Source organism: Epinephelus lanceolatus, chromosome 11 (genome assembly GCF_041903045.1).
Source record: "Epinephelus lanceolatus isolate andai-2023 chromosome 11, ASM4190304v1, whole genome shotgun sequence".
NCBI classification, from domain to species: domain Eukaryota; kingdom Metazoa; phylum Chordata; class Actinopteri; order Perciformes; family Serranidae; genus Epinephelus; species Epinephelus lanceolatus.
The window spans coordinates 9949463-9967455 of record NC_135744.1 but is presented as its reverse complement, the minus strand read 5'-3'; the positions used below and the strand labels follow the sequence as shown (position 1 = coordinate 9967455).

At 41.0% G+C, this 17993-nt stretch overlaps 1 protein-coding gene across 2 annotated transcripts in view; it reads right to left on the bottom strand.

Annotated features, from left to right (window-relative positions):
* The window catches only part of LOC117270798 (roundabout homolog 2-like), a 121948-nt gene that overhangs the window by 29488 nt on the left and 74467 nt on the right, over positions 1-17993 (bottom strand). For both annotated transcript variants that reach the window (XM_078172229.1, XM_078172228.1), the window contains 4 exons: positions 15013-15149; positions 12178-12302; positions 10029-10200; positions 6555-6760 (listed from right to left, as the gene is read on the bottom strand). In XM_078172229.1, coding sequence (XP_078028355.1) covers positions 6555-6760; positions 10029-10200; positions 12178-12302; positions 15013-15149 — 640 coding nt within the window. The remainder of the gene's footprint in view (positions 1-6554; positions 6761-10028; positions 10201-12177; positions 12303-15012; positions 15150-17993) is intronic.

Sequence of the window (17993 nt, the reverse complement as noted above, 5' to 3'; positions counted from 1 at the left end):
GATATAGATGAGAAGACATTTATGTGTGTGAAAACAGCATTATGTTGGGGATACAACAACTGCACAGTCAAACAGCCACTTAATATTTACTTTACAATGTAAAACATGATCAAAATGAGGTACCCCCATGAGATTTTGCTGAGCCTTACCTATTTGAACAATGTTTTTATATTTCATCCTAAACTGCTGCCAAGTGCGCTTCTCGCCCGCGGGATTGCACTTAAATGAAATAAATTAATAGGCTACCATTCAAGCAGTTTTCCCCTGTAATATTATTGTGATTGCAAAGGACTACATTTAAACTTATGCATTCTCCCACGCCGTCTCCCTCTCTTTTGCAGCTGCAGCGGTGTTGCACTTCTTTTTGAAAACGTGTTCAAACTCGCCGTATGAGTGCATTAAGATTTCTAATTCTAGTGGGGTGAAAAGCACAGCCCTCCCCGTCCCCGTTGCCATGGTGACTCGTCGAATCGGGGCTCCATTGATGCTGGCTTTTTATAGTTGTGGTGCACGCGCTTAACTCCAGGTGAAACTACTCCGAGTTGATTAAACTGATTCAAATCAGCTGTTCTGGAACCGGAAACTCAGAGTTTCCTATCTCAGAGTAGATCAACTCAGAGTTCAGGATTTGACTCAGAGTTTGTTGAACCTGTTTTGTGAAACGGACCCCTGGAAATCCAGATGCCCCGCCCCTAGCAAATTCGAATTTGCTCTGCATGGGGATCTGGCCCCAAGGAGCAGAGCTCATTGAATAGCCATCGGACCAATCAGATCAGTCTATCTGACAGAGGCGGGCGTAACATGATGAGGAAAGCGCTGCGCTGTAGGAGTCGAAAAGTAAACAGCCAAGATGGAAGCTGCCAAATGACCGCATACATTCAATTTAGCTTTGGAAGAAACGCTAAGCGAACTACACTTATCTTTTTCCTTGAGAGAGGAAGAGAAGACTGCCCTAGAAGCCTTCACTTCCAGGAAGGACGTTTTTGCCATTATGCTGACAGGATATGGCAAAATCATAATATATCAGTTAGCCCCACTATTCGGCAAACCAATGGGGCTTACTGCAATGAATACATCACTTTATGTTTTGCTCTGATTGGCTATCATGCTATCCAATTGTGTGCGGTGGCATTTGAAATGCCTCAGTCAGTGCCGCCCCTTGGGTAGGAAGGGTGTATCAGTGAGGGCCATACTCAGTCTGGATTTCCAGGCTAGCGAAGTCATGTATAGTTACAGCCACATTTCATTTGAAGGCTACATGACACACCCATAAAAAATGTGCCCACCACCATTACAAGACAAAAGCATCTACACCATGGACCGCGGAACGCATCTGAACAAGGGGGGGGCCATAATTTCAAGTCACGCGGAGGGGGTGGGGGGGCATATGCATTGAAACAATATATTACTGATGTATTAAATAACATTGCGGAGCACTTTTTTTATTCCAACGCCACACAGTCACATCTACAGTACACGCATGAACACGAACACAGGCTTGCTCAGATTAACCCCTCTGATCCCACTCTAACATTCACACACAACAGGCCAAGCCTATTTACACATAAACGCACAGATGAAACTATAGCAAACAACAAAGTACATCCAGTCCACAACCACAACCAAAACTCATCTTGCTGCCTTGAATTTAAATCATCATCATCATATTCATTATCATCACAAGTCAGCACTCATATCAGACTGATGTGCAGAGCCGCACACACACACACACACACACACACACACACACACCCCCAACAACAAAACAAGTGCAGCTGCGCTGAAAAGTAACCAGAACGCTGAATTTCTGACCATTACCTCCTGCAACCGCAATGTGTATGTCCACTCCCAAAACTCTGAGAATTTATGCCCGCACAATAATAAAGATGCATTGATTTTGTGTCTTCTCCTGTCCCACAGGAGAAAACACGTAATTTTATAGGCTATTAATAAAGAGATTCATGGGGTTGTTTGTTTCGTTTCCCCGGCCTGCATGTCTTTTGACGCACTGGTAAGGGTTGTTTCATAATCTATTCTCCTCCTCTGTATTTATTTATTTTTCTACCTTTATATAATCACGCAGTGATTGACGTTAAGCCAAGCACGGCGCCAGGATGAAGTTACTGAGGGGGCGGTTAAAAATTACGAGGGGGCAAATCTTTATTATGCAACATAGGTTCACACAGTGAGTTATAAAGAGCGCGCAGACGTGCGTAAAAGTCGCGCGTAATGACAGCTCGTCGCCGGTGAAACACAATAAACTGCACGTCTTCTTTCATGTTTGCCTCATGACAGATGGAGCTGACAGACAGACAGACAGACTCACAGACAGACTCACAGACAGACAGACAGGCGGAGCAAGCGGCAAATTGGAATGAAAGCTGGTTCAGGGCATATTCGTCCATTTATGAATAAATATGGAGTGGGAACGCTCATGCATGTGCACCAAGTTCCTGTGTTGACATCCTGTCGCTAGGCTACATCTTCTTCTTCTTCTTTTTCTTCTTCTTCTACTGTTTAATGGGGACCCGCGGGACCCAATTCCAATGCAGCCCTCTATGTCAGAGTACAAAAGTTACCCGGGCCATGGCCCCCCTGGCCCCCCCGGTTCCGCGGTCTATGACCTACACAATGGTTAATCAAACCCTGCTTCAACATGACATTGAGGCCAAATGTAGCCATTATCCACTGTATTCATTTAATTTATTAATCATAAGTAAAAACATGATCCACCTTATAGGTGGCTAAATGAAACCCTTACTCTTACCCTAGCTGTCTTTCTTTTAAACTGTTCATAGCTAGCTATGTGCTAACTTAGCATTTTCTTCAGGGCTTCTGCATCCGGACCAAGGAGTGAAGGGGGCTGATCAGGGGGCTGAAAAAATGTATCCACTAATTTACAGATGACTCTTTCCCAATATAAGTCTATGGGAAAAAGTCTTTTTGGACAGAGGGCATCACGTGACAGACTCCAGAGTTGTGATTTCACTATTTGGTCGCTTCGAATATTGTCTCTGAAGCCTGGTACACTTCATGGGGGCCTGCTCCAGCCACAGCTATACCTACATGGTGAAAATAGCCATGCTTGCATTATGTCACCCACCAGCTGGAGCATTTATTGGTCCAGTGCATTCTGGTACTTGTAGGTTTTTTTCACCTTTTGAGAGAAAGTAAATGGCACAGTCCTTTTCATCTATTTTATCTGGTCATGTAGCACCAGCTTCAAAAGTATTTGTGACTTTCTACTGCATAGACAGCTTGGGTTTTATGAAAAGACCATCTTTCCAGCAGTTAAAGACTTCTTTAAGGCTCAAACAAGCTCCCATTTAATCTGCAGCATGACAACTTTAACAGGCTGGCTTCATAGTTTTAAAGGAAACCAACTTCAACGCTAAAAACCAAAGAGTTAGGTGAAGCTGTCTGTATGAAACTGACCCATAAAGATTTTCTCTGTAATACAGATAATACAGTTTTCAGGCTGTGCTCTGATGCTGTGTTCGACTGAATCTAGTAGTCTTTGTAACTCTGATCCCAGATGGTTTCTACAAGCTCTTACGTCACTCTGGGCTTTAGAAGGAGGTTCGCAGCTAGTAGTACAGTAAAAATGCATTAACCTCCACTGGCCTGCATTTGGCTGGAGAAAAGCTGGAGAGTGGATGAGGAAACTTTAACACCAGCCAATGAAAAAAAAGATCCCAGTAAGAGCTTACATTCATTTTCTTAATTGATTTGCTCCAATAATAGTCACCCCCTCTTTCCAGAGCCATCAACATTATCATCATCAGTGCTGACACAGGGAATAAGAGATATGACAATCTATTTTATATTGGCAATGCCTTTGGAGCCGCTCACAACTATGCTATCTCTCAAGAGAGAGTAGAAGAGAGTGACACAGGAAAAGCACTCTGACACTGTGACAGGACACTGTATATTGCACTTCCTCCATTATATTACCCCTTTTAGACTCCTCTCACTTGTCCCCGTCCTTGAAACCTTGAGTCTAACTGCTGCCTCAGAGATTCAGACTAAATAGCAGCGTTTAACAACTCATGAAAATCAATACCCGCCATTCATCTTTTAAAAGCAACCCGACTGCATTTGTCCATTTGAATTACATTCAGCTGACATCAGCTGGCAGATGAGAGAATTTCTCTTTCCTCTTTCACATGCAATGGAGAAGTACAAACACAAAAACATTACTAGACAAGTGGGTTTTAAGGTTTTTGCGTTTCATGTGGATGAATGAATGTGCGATACATGTAGATTCAATCAAAAATAATAAAACACAGACAAATAGGATCCTTTCCCACTGAAGAGAAACAACACATTGCACTGTATAGACTACATGTAAGTAGAATGTGAAATGTGTGCATAGTGCGATTATTTGCAGGCACCCATCATAGGGAGATTCAACTGATTTGGTGCTGCAGAAAATGACTATTTTCATTTTGGGGTAAAACATTCTCTCAAAGACTAATTAACAATCCTTTGTTTTTATTAATTAATCCTCAGGTCCTGATAGAACCATCGCCAGAAAAACTTGATTGCTACGAGTTCCATTTCAGGTACAGAAAATAGGAAGAGAAATTTGGTAAAAGCTTTAACTCCCCCTCCAGACATGATTTAAAGTATGTAAAAACACAAATTAATTTATTAATATTTTGTTCAACACGGCTTTCCAACATAATAGTTTTTAAAAAATATCTGAAAAGGGACTGGTAGCAGATCTCTTTCTCCATCATTAAGTAATTCTGAATCTGGCCTCTGCCACTTTCTCATGGTGCTACAAGGGCTAGATTGATGACCGCTTGACCCATGACTAGTGTTAGTGCTAGAGGAAACATCAGAGAGATTCAGCAATACATGTTTGAGCCTCTGTCAGACCCACACTCAGATGAGGAGTGTGTTGTGCACCAAAAACAGCAACCAGCAGACACAGGCCTAGGAGAAGCTGGTCGTGCTTATTGTAGTAAAAAAGGTTGCAATGGTATGAGATTTTCACAGTAACACACTCAGAAAATATAGTGGTTGCATGGTATCTCATATAACAGAATTATTATTATCAGTCAGACTGATGCTTAAGAGACTGAAAACAGCAGGGTTATTTTTGGTTGAACAAATGTTTTATTACTACAACTGAAACTGGGAACAATTTTTTTTTCTTTTAAAATGGAAGTATGTGTAAAAGTCTCTCTTTTGAAAATAAGTGAAATAAAGGTGAGCTTCTCCATCCAGTTGCATTTTTTGGCCAATATCCTAGATAAGAAAATGTATGCTGTGGGATAACCATCAATTTTCATATCATGGTATACCTTGAAAGCGGTATACTGCTGCAACCCTAGTAGTAAACATCTTTTATTCGTTTATGATGTTTGTTAGATTGCAACTGGCAGAGACTGACTGAGCATTAGTGGTTGTCAAAACACACAATATTATCTGCTATGATGGGTTTTTGGTAGATAGTTGAAGGAAGCTCTAGAGTCCAATGTACACCTACCCCATGTTTGCTGTCAAAACTAACGCTAACTCTTGCTCTCTGTACTGATAAGTCCCTTCTGCGCTTATGTCTTATGTAAATGTTAAACATCTAAGTCTGTTCCCTTGTCCATATGTGCTTTTTTGTATTAATAAGTGATTAGCTTTCGTATTTTTGGTGTACCTAATCTAAGTTTGTCCGGGGACATTTGAATCTCAGATTTTAGGGAAGTGCACCAATACTGGCCAAGGCCCCACAGAAGGCAGTTCAGCCTTGCTTCTAATCTTTTCTAGTGCCCACTTGCAGTATTGCACTGAAAAAAATCCCTTGCGACCCAAAAAGGATTTTCCCCATCGACCTACCCTGGTTCCAGACCATAGACCCTGCCCACTCAACTGAGTAGGCTTGCATCTCTGGTCTGGCATACTGCAATGAATTTGCGATTTATCTCGTCCAAACGATGGAAGGACCAATGAACGCCGGGGGTGGGGGCGGGTCTAGCAATTAGCCAATCAGCGCCACGCTAATGCCGACCGCTACAGATCCTACAGACCACATTAATGATGCTATCGAGGTATTTCGCCACTACTCGTGTTAATGGAGGACCAAATTAAGGAAGCTGCTAAACTGGATTTAACGGCGATGCACGACGACGGAGACATTTTAAACGGGGCAATGCTCGCTTGTTTTCGGCACCCCCGATGCGTGGATACTAATGACGTCAGATTCTGGGTGAGTCGTTGATCTCTACTGATTGGTTAGGGAAAAATCAAATTCCCTCCCCCTTGTAAATCGCCTTCAATGGAGGCGATGTCAGACTGAAGGTTCTGGGAGCTTCAGTCTGACACTCAGGCTACCATCGACCACCACTGTTAGGCTGTGTGCAGTTACTTTAGTGAGCACAATGTAGAGTTGATGGCCAAATTTATAAAAGTAAGACCCAAGTTGCAAAAGAAAAAAAAAATCCTTTAATTCTATACAGTACATAACCAGTGGGTCATTGTGCCATCTAATGCTACATGTACAATTCTACATTCTAACTCACATGTGCATCTCTCTCTAATCAACTTTAACCCACCTTGGTATTCTGGATTTGAAGGCTGCCATGCTCCAGCAGGGAAAATCGCGGGTCCTTTCCAAGCAGACTGGCCCCATTCTTTCGCCAGGTGACTGTAGGCTCTGGGTCCCCTGATGCCTGACACCTAAGTAGGGACACACCTCCCAGTGCCTGCGTTTGGTTGGAAGGGCCCTGCCGGATAATGGGTGGAGGGCGGTCCTTCAGGGCTAGAGATAAGAATCAAGGAATAGGTGTTATTTTTGAACATACGTTTTTAGCACTGTAATTTTGATGTCATCATCTTGGCACGTAGCAATGACTCTCTCTTTAACTGGTTAGATTTTGCCTGATTTACAGTGAAAGAAAAAACACATGACCTTATCACAAGGTGTTAATTTGTGATTGCAGTAATTGCATTAGTGACTGCAGGCCCAAGATGTTAGGGTTCAATCTGATGGATTTGTTGTGAGAGAAAGTGACTGTTTTGTGAGCTTTCTCCACAGTCAGGCAGTGTGCTCATGGCACTGCATCACACCTTTGAGCTTTAATTACTAGGTGAGGATTAACGATGCTTCACCCGTGGTGCTAATTACCATACCTTCTTTGTAACACCTCTCAACACATTCATGCCCGTCCTTTCTCTTCCTACTCTGACTCATGGCCGTACCTCCTCCTTCTTGGCCCCCCCCCAACACCTACCCACCCACACACACACACACACAAAACTAAATTCTGAATTAGCATGGCAAGCAGAACAACAATACATCTCTTTTAAAGCTTTTTAAAGCATGTTATATCACCCAGAAAACAGCCTTTGCACTCCACAACAGTAATTTCTGGAGTGTTGAAGCTCTCTAGGCCATGTAACTAGCCCCCGCTTCCAATTTCCTCACTGCTGCTCTCCACTGTTATCAGGTCTGTCTCCATTTGTACAAGTGTTTACAGCAGGTTTCCCCTGCCTTATCTTCCATCGTACCTCCTTCAGCACAATGAGGAACACGGCAACTCAAGCAGAATAGCGGAGAAATCGAGTACAACTAGGGTGCAGGTAAAGAAAGCAGAACCATGTGTGATATATGCCAGTGATTACAGAGGCTGAACGGTTTGCATTTATGCTGCAATATAAATGTCATCTACACTATGTTGCTGACATGCCTTTACGAGGATTTCACTATTGTATGTGAAACTGTTATGAACATGAAATAAAAGCTTCAGTAATCAGTCTTTTTTGGGGAACCTCAGTTGTACATATAATGTCTTTATATTGGCTAAAGACATACAGTACTGCATTTTCAGGAAAGCACTACATCCACTGTATAGCAAGCTAGCATTACCCCAGGCGATTAGAGAGTCAACGACAACATCATATTGCTGTTCCTAATTTAGTTGTAGTCCTGCAAGGAATGCAATACAGCTTTAGTGACAAGGGTAATAATAAAATGTTGCTTTTCGAGACTGTTTATCACATATCACTGCCACTGGCTGCTGAGGCTGCAAAATAAACTGAATTATTTTACAGTAGGTTTGCACATAAAGCGATGTTGGGAGACGTAAATACTAGTTGTATGCCTGCTACTGAGCGTATGTTGATTACTGAAACATTGATTCAATCAGCCTATCTAATCTAAGCATCTATCTCTGCAAATACCACTACAAGACTTGAGTTAAAAGGTAACTCTTGAGGTTCTGGTTTGTACACTTTAATCCAGCATCACGCCGGTATCCACTTAAGCCTCCAGGCCTCCTCAGTGTCCGTAGAAAGTCTGTTGAAGCGATAGTACACACAAAATCTATCTAGTATCAAACCCCCTGCAGGCTTGAAATATGGCTTTGAAAAGAGTCTATCTTGCTTCAGCTTGGAGTCCCAGCAGTTACGATGGATTCTAATGGTGACCCAGTTTCAAATCCACCGAAGATTGTCAAACCACAATCTGCTATGGCTCGGTATGTTTGGGTTCCAAATAACCTTCAGCTAAAACTGGCTAAATACAATACCTCTGTTTCAATCCTCACAAACAACCTTTCTCAGCTTGCAAGACTAATGCACACACACAGTAGTGTGTGTGCATTAGAGTGCAATACCCGTGTTCTTACAGTGGTCAGGAGAACTGCCCTGTGCTCTCTAATTTTGCCCAAGAATCACTAGCTTCATCTTTAAGTTGGAGCACGTACCATTCTCTCAAGTCTAACTGGATAATTAAAAAGCCTGTCAGTCATCCATCTGATGCAACACCCAGGCTGAAGCACTGGTCAATATGTGGGCTTTCAGAAAGTTCAGTGCAGGACCCTCTTGGTCCCCCCTAATCTGAAGTAATGGCACAAACATCATGCCAAGCTTCCAAAACTTCACTTGGTATCACAACAGCTCTTCATTTACAGTCATCAATCAACTGCATTTCTGCCATCCCTCCAGCTCTGCACCATACATTTTGATATTGATCCATCTCCTCTGAGTGACAGAACAGGAGTCATTTCCTCTCCAGAAACACTTCAACAGATGTTAATTTAATAATGTGTGAGAGAAAAAGCTAAGAAACAAATGGAGAGAAGGGCATAAACAGCTCCCAGCTGGCAGCGGCTCAGCACTTAATGTTGACATTAAAGCTTTGTCAAAAAAAAAAAAAAAGAAAAAAGTTTAAGTGTCTATCCATCTTGGAGACAGTTTTATTTTACACAGTTTCAGTCTTTTCAGACCATTCAAGTGTAACACAGTGAGGTGATAACGAAACGGATGATTGCGGGTGACTGGCTTTTAAAACATACAGATGCATCTTTGCCACTATAATTGTGGGTAGATGAAAAGCCTCTGATGTACCAATATTCACTGTTTTACTGGGCAATGCTACAAGCTTATGTGTGTGTTTAAAGCCCAGTATGCATCAAAATAAAAATGCATCAAATACAAACACAGAAAACTATGACAAGGCTATCAAAATCTAATGCATGTTGTTAGTATGCTACCCTGACAACACTACTTAAACAAACCTGTGGCTTCAGGAAGCTAAGTGAAATACATCTGACGGTTTCACAGCCTAAGGTCTGAAAAATGTCATGACAGGAGCATGAAGAAGAAACTGGCTGTTGAAAGCAGTTGTTGGTGCAAACTGCTGTCACTGCAATAGTATACTTTGTCTATAATTCTAGGAAATCAATATATAAAGCAGTGGTGCTTCTGCTACAAGCAGCTATTTGGAGAAATCCCTCCAGATAATACATGTGAGGAAAAGTAATGGTTTCATTCTGGTGAAATTACCTGTGTATTGAGCCATGCAATCATGCAATAATGTTTTGTATTAACTAATACTGTGCATGTGCTTCTCTGAGGCATACAGTAATTAACCTAACACGGCGTAACAATAGAATGTAGTTTTAAAATGTTTAAAGATAATTACCATTAGTGCATGGTGGTGCTGGTGAATCACATACTGTAACAAAACAACACCAACAACAAAAAGCATAGTTCTCATATTCTAGTATGTGTGTGTCCAGCCTTACCGTCTGCTACCTCCAGCTGAGCCTTGGCCATGATGCTGCCTGCAACAGTGAGGGCTTGGCAGATATAATACCCAGCATCAGAGCGCTGCACAGATAAAATGGTCAACTCCCCATTCACAGACACAGAAACGCGGCTATCTCCCTGCGTTGGCTGGTTGGGAAACAGAAGATCCTACAGGGAGCGAAAGTGGGAAGTAATGTTAATAAAATGGGATGGCATACTTGCTTGGTAGCCCGAAGGTATAAAATCTCGGCACTGGAACCTCCTGTATAGAAGATATTGATTTTTGTCTTTTCTTTCATGTTGCAGGCATATCTTCCATCTGAATATGAGAAATTTCTGTAGAAATTCAGTATTGAATTGTTTTGAGCAGATACTGTATTTGACAAACCCTCATAAGCTTGATATTATATTCAACATTAATTTCTCCAGTGCTTTAATAGGTTATTGGGACTATTGTTGCACATATTCTTCACTCTCTTAGTAGAACTAATATGCACTTTACCAACCCAAGTCCCAACCCCCTTAGTTACTCTTGCTAGGTCAGGGAAGCATGACAAAATGAAACATGCCATTTCCATTTAAGCTTGGTGCGGCAGCATGTATTAGATATCTGGGCTTCAGGCTATACATCTTCAAGAAGCCGAAAGCAAGGACCACAGTGTGTGATGGAAGTAAATATTTAAAATAATGTTGTGTATATCCAAATAAATAACACCAAAATGACTTGTGGGTGGCATGTAGCCTTACAACGATAGGCTAATATAAAGAAAAGAAGTTAGCCTTTATCTTTTATGGGCTAGCGACAATTCATAATCTTAAACATGTCAGCAACCAACCTGTCCTTTTCCATATCACAGAAATAAGGAGGAAGCTAACCTGACGTTGATAATCTGGCGTTAGGCTGACTCCTTTCAATGTAGCTATACATTAGTTAGCTAGCATTTTGCAAACATTAGCTAACTTAAGGTGTGATTATTTACAATGTAATGTGTTCATGAAGCTGTGACAATATATTAGGCTAAGCCTCGCTTTTACAAGTCCCTCAACCACATCTGTCCGCCGTCTTCATAATTTGTTTTCGATGAGGAGCTGAGCACATAAATATAACAAAAAAAGAAACTTCTGTTGGGCACCAAGCTTGCTCAATTGTTACTGGAGCACAGAATGGAAAGGGGTGGGACACAGGAAGGCTAATTGGTTGGCTCTTGAGTAGCTTAAATCATATCTTTCTGACGGGGCTCTACTTAACTTGTCAGCCTTGGACTCTTGGAATTTTGAGACCCATGTTTGTCTTTAATTATATGTTCATCCTGGGTCATATAAAAAAGGACATTTCCATTATTAATTTTATGCAGATGATACTCTCTTATTTCGTCCTGTCACTAATGGTGACTTAAACTATACTACTGAATTAATTAACCAAATGAAGTGTTGATTGTCTTAAACTGTTTCGATAGGGAAAGAGTTAATTTATTGTATTTTTTTATTGTATTTTACAACTTTGGCCATGACAGCTGACTTTAAAGGAATTACTGCTGTGTTCAAGACATGTCTTATATTTACAAACACATTCCAACAATTATATACAATTCAGTTACAAAAGTGGGTCAATGTCTCTTTCCTACTAGGTCTCAATGGCAGTTTACCCCCAGAGTTATAATCCTGTTGTAATAACCTGTAATCACGGTCATGAAATTGAGGAATCAGCAATGTCCGTTTCTGCACCCCAAGCAGACAAGCTGATGGGCAGGAAAGGACATTAGCCTGCTTTCATTATGTCTAATGACTCTAATGCTGCACATGACATTGTTTCTTGCTAAGTGAATTGTCCGGTCAGACTGGTGTAGATGGGTGATAAATGAGCACTTCATTATCTGCCTTTGAAACAGAACCACATTTTGCTGTCCCCTGGTTTGATACTATTAGTCAAATTTTAAGCTTTTTTTTTTTAAAAAAAAAATTTAGATAATCTACTCATGACGCTGCTGCAGACTTTTATTTGTAGAGCAAGATGGGCCTTAAGAGAAATTCCCCATAATGCACAGATACATACATTACATAATTACATACATCCTCAAAAGCGCTTTATAAATCCAATGTATTATTATTACATTACATAAATTTTGTCAAAATCAGTGTCCTCACCTGGCTACCCTCTCTTTGCCAGAAGACAGTGGGCTGAGGCTTGCCCCTGGTCTCGCAAGGAAAGGTAGCTGTTCGTCCTTGTGCCACAATCTGATCACGGGGTCGCACCACAAACTGGGGCGCCTCTGAGGTTAAAGGGTAAAATAAATAAAAACAAAATGGCAACACATTTGCACAGACTTCCAAAGTGTGTACTACAAAAGGCCTAGTATACCTGGACTTAAAGTCCAGCTGCAAGCTAAAAGGTTCATGCATTGTTGCTATTTCTTTAAGAACTATTCCTTGACTATGCCAATCACACAAGCCATTCATCCGGCTGCAAGAACATCAGAATGAATGATATTAAATTTTCAATTTTGGCTACTCAGTTTAGGTTTCTGAACCATGGCGTATCAACCATATAGTACCTGTACCCCCATTTTTAAAAGAAAGTGAGGTGGTAAATTCAAACTGCCAGGGGAAGTCAGGGGTTGATAGTAACAATGTAGATATGCATGTCCAAAATTAGTTAGATGAATGTGTTTGTGAAATGCCACAACAGTACATGCATACATGTGTGTGATCAAAAAAAGAAAGAGAGCAACGCATGCACAATGGGATCAGCTCTTACTTACCAACGGGGCGAGCTGGTGACACAACAATGGTGTGGGTGAGATTAACACAGAGAGAAGGAGAGCAGAGGAGTAGAACAGAGGGACAGAAAAAAAGAATGAAAATCAGAAATGAATGAGATGGAGTTGGGTTTCCATCCATGAAGTTAAGGGGGGAAGGAGGGTGAAGCTCAGTCACCAAAAGCAGGTGATGGCATGGGCCTCAAGGAAATAGCACCTTGGCAACGTTAGGGGGAAGGGTAAGCATTGCCAAGATCCACTTTTTGTATGTCACAAGAATAACACATTCACACTGTCACCAGATGTGTTTGTATATCAGCTGTCTTGTGTAAATGAATCACACCTTTGACAAGGGCAGGCTCAGAATAAATTAAATTAAATTGATTAAATAGCAAATTACAATTACATAATGTCATCATTGACATTTGACTGACTGTCATGTATTACTTTTGTAGTACCTATATCTTGTCTCACCATCAGGCCAGTAAGAACTTCAATCAATGAAAACACAACATGAACACCTCAAAGGAAACATTCAGTTATTGTTCTTGTTAACATTCTCATGTCTTTTTGAAAAATTGTGCAGTGTTTGCTGCCTTAGTGCAGCTACATTCTGATGATCTGTGTTAACTCACTACACGTCTTTATAATATTTTACCCAAGCACACACACAAATGTGTCTTTAAGTAAGAGATACATTGCTTTAAGTATGTCCTATTTGACTGCAGCACCAATCTAAAAGGATAAGTTAGGTATTTTTTGACTGGACCCTATTTTCCCATGACTCTGTGTCTAAGTGACCAATGGGAGCAACAATTTCTGAAATGAGGCCAGTATTGAAGGATACTGCTGCAGAAGCAGTGGTGAAACAGACTGCAATTGAACAGTTTTAATCATGTTCATACCATCAATTTACATTAACTATAAGTGATAACTGAAATGTCCAGATTATTATTTCAAGTGCCTGGTAACTTCTGGAAAGTAACCCTACAGGGACAGACCTTTTAGTTCAAGAGTGAGATCCTTTTTTTTTTAACCAGAAACAGCCTCGAAATTGCTATCGCCAAACCAACCAGACTGCATTAAAATTAACAGTAATTTAATCACCACAACATACACTTCATTTAAAGTCAACTGAAACAAAATTAAACCTGCAAAAATGTCTTAATTTGCCTCTCCACTGTTCCAACAATAACCAACTGTGGTTTGGTTTAAATAAACCCTTAATTTACCCAGTTAGGGTAAACCAAAACCAAAAGCATCTTACTCTTTCACAAGAAGCTCTATCTCTGTGTGGATCCTTTCCATAGTTGCCAGATACTTATAATAATCTGAACATGTCAGTGGCAAAAACAAGCACTTGTAGTGGTTATAAATTGACGGTGCATATTGCCTTGAGTGGTTATATTGCAGCCTGTTGTGCCACTGCTGGCTGCGGTGCTCTCGCTCAATACTAGACCAATTTAAAAAATTGTTGTTCCCATTAGCCACTTACACAAAATACATGGGGAAATAGGGTAAAGGTTGAAAAATATCAAACTTACGCTTTCAGCTTGGGTTAGGACATCTTTTCAGGGTATAAAACAAGTCATGCATGAGTAATAGGAACAAGAATCCAATTTAGAAAGCACAAAGTAATACACGAGGAATAAAATGTTAATGTTATGAGATCTGTGATGTACAGTATGTATGATGATGTATGATATACCTATTCAGGTGGTAAGAATGTGTTATGAATAGATTGTAAGCCAGGTTTTACTTATATTAAATTGTAAGAACAATATTTTCCAACTCTCCAGTTTGAATGACAATGTGAAGAACTGAAAGCAGAGGGGGTCTGATTTGCAAATAACAATATATGTATTTTTTGTTTATACAACCTTTACTATGAAATAACTTCCTCATTTGATATGGTGTTAATATGGAGTGAGTGGGCTGGGTGGAGAATGAGCCCCCAAGGAGAAGTCATAACAGTTCACTTAAAGCTGGTTAGATTGTTCATATGTGGAGCCTGGCTGGAGATCTGGAACAATCAAGTGCATCAGCCCTGCTATATGAAAGAAAAGCTGAGGCCGGGCCCAGCCTTTCAGCAGGGGGGCAATAACGCTCGTAAAGTGGGCAATAAAGGACTGATTGTCCTGTGGCCTGCTTTGGGAGATATAAAAAAAATATCAGGGATGGGTTATGAGCTTTGCCATGACTGAGTCTACAAGCAGTTACCCACCTCTGATAGTCAGGTAGGCAGAGGCCTCCAGTTTACCCACACGGTTCTCTGCGACGCAGGTGAAGGTTCCCTGATCACTGAGTGATGCTTTCTTTATCCTCAGCAGGAAGTCTTCTTTTTCATATCTGATGTCATACCTGGAGACGAAGAGGAACAGTGACATCAAGTCGAATGATGTCTGGTTTGATTTCATAAAACGGGGAGATCAATAACAATTACGGATATCAAAATGCTTATTTTAATAAAGAAAATACAATCAACAAACACTGAAATTGATTCAAGGGTTGCGTAAACTTGTGTGATGTTTTCCATGGAAGCTTTTATAAAGGTTGTGTCATTTTTGATAGAATAAAGACAGACTTTCGAAGACAATTAAGACTCCCTGCTGCACACACTCTGCCACAGAGGCAGAAAAAGGGGAGCAATTATGCTGAGATGAAGGCATGGCAAAATGAAAGGTGCTTTCAGCTGGAACCCTGACTGTTCCACTATTTCAATATTTATAAAGACGAGCCACCCACTGTGGTATGGGCTGTGCAGTATGATATACTATATGTGTGTGAGTGTATCTGTGTGGGAGAGGGCATGCAAAAGAGAGAGAGACAGAGACAGAGGGGGGAGATAGACAAACAGTCTGAGAGTAAGGGAGTGGCACAGTCTGAAAAACTGAATTTGATGAATGAGCCTAGCAGTGAGAAATGACTAATTCATAGACATGTTCCATGCATCAGTGTGCATCCACCAGTGCAGCGTTCTGTACTGTACGGCAGCAGTGGTGCAGTCAGAGTGAGAGAAACATCTCAGCTACCAGAGTTTAGATAAGCGCCTCAGAGGGGCTACAGACAGAAAGAGTCGAAGAGCAAGAAGTCAGACTCTCGCTCTCTGGGGTCCCTTTTGGCGTGAGAGATCTTGTGAAATTGTCTAGCCAGCCATACTGATTCAGAGATGGGAGGCAAGTCAGGCAGAGAAATGGCACAAGGGGTGAGAAAAAGTCACATTTGAAAATAGATGTTCCAAAGGGTGTGGGCAGAATATCGATGGGGGGTTGTGGGGTCTGTCCAGAGTCTGCTGAGGACTCCATTCACAGCACATCTCTGACCCAGATACAGCCTTCCCAGGAGGCTGACGGGTTTACGGAAAGAATGAAACAAGTGGAAGGGGGAAGTGAGGCGAGGCAGGTCTGAAAGTAGGACATGTTTCTGGAGTCAAGGGGTACTAAGGTAGGGGGCACTGCACAGGTGGGCAGACAGACTGGCAGACAGAGAGACAGACAATTATTATAGTCTACCTCACAATATATTCTGACACGCCAGAGAGGGTACTATTCTGTGTCCACATAGCAGTCATGACTTGTAACAGGTGTTTGTTAACTTGTAGCACAAGTAAATGTACCTCTGTTTTAGGGGATGACATTTTTATGATCTTTTTGAAACTAAATAATCAATTTAATACAGCTGACTAGGTCAGCTGGGTTTTGAGCATCACAGGCCTCACGTTTACTCATATTCTATCTGTTGATGCCTAACTTTAATTGTGATTCTAGTAGTAACTGAATACATACCTCAGAACATATTCGTTTTTAATCATCAATACATCATTACATAATTATGTGTATATTGTATGTACTTAGTTTTAGCTGAAAAATGACAATTAATCAAAAGCAGGAGAAAAGTTCAAAGCTACAAGGAAATGCAATGCTACAGTGCAGTACCAAGTAGTGTACAAATAACCCTGTGCAAGTCCGATTTAATCTAAAATTACATCATGTATCTTAAAGGGGAACAATGGCCATTTTCTTTTTTTTTTTTAAGATTTTTTTTGGGGCATTTTAGCCTTTAACTGACAGGACAGACAAGTGTGAAAGGGGGAGAGAGAGGGGGAGTGACATGCAGGAAATGGCCACAGGCTGGAGTCGAACCCAGGCCCCTGCGGCAGCAGCCTTGTACATGGGGCACCTGCTCTACCACAAAGCCACCAATGCCCCAATGCCCATTTTCAATTCATTCAAATTCATACATGTTACTCCTGTGGTCTGAGACAGTCAAAAAATATTGGTAAACTTGAACAACTCTCTCCCAAAGCCAAAAGCTACAGTGCTAAAACTCAAATTTGTGATGTCATATGGTATACAGTCTGGAGCTGCTCCACAAACAATGAGTCAGGGAAGATGTTAGATGATAGATAGTCCTTTTTACACAGACACTGCACTATAGAGCTGCTGCCAAGTCCCGTCTTTATGCCACCTTAGATAGGGTTGGATATCGTTTGGGTTTTTTCCGCTACCAGTGCCCAAACGATTCTTTTAAAATGGTACCAGTGCCTAAACGATTCCTAAACCAATATTTTTTTCCAAAAATAAAGTAAAAAAACAATGGTCAATGACATGAAAGAATGTTTTTTTTTTTGTACTGCAAAGGCAAATTTGAACTTGAAATTGAATATATTACCACTTCAGAGTTCAAAAGACACTTACATACAGTACAGGCCAAAAGTTTGGACACACCTTCTCATTCAATGCGTTTTCTTTAGTTTCATGACTATTTACATTGTAGATTCTCACTGAAGGCATCAAAACTATGAATGAACACACGTGGAGTTATGTACTTAACAAAAAAAGGTGAAATAACTGAAAACATGTTTTATATTCTAGTTTCTTCAAAATAGCCACCCTTTGCTCTGATTACTGCTTTGCACACTCTTGGCATTCTCTCCATGAGCTTCAAGAGGTAGTCACCTGAAATGGTTTCCACTTCACAGGTGTGCCTTATCAGGGTTAATTAGTGGAATTTCTTGCTTTATCAATGGGGTTGGGACCATCAGTTGTGTTGTGCAGAAGTCAGGTTAATACACAGCTGACAGCCCTATTGGACAACTGTTAAAATTCATATTATGGCAAGAACCAATCAGCTAACTAAAGAAAAACGAGTGGCCATCATTACTTTAAGAAATGAAGGTCAGTCAGTCCGGAAAATTGCAAAAAC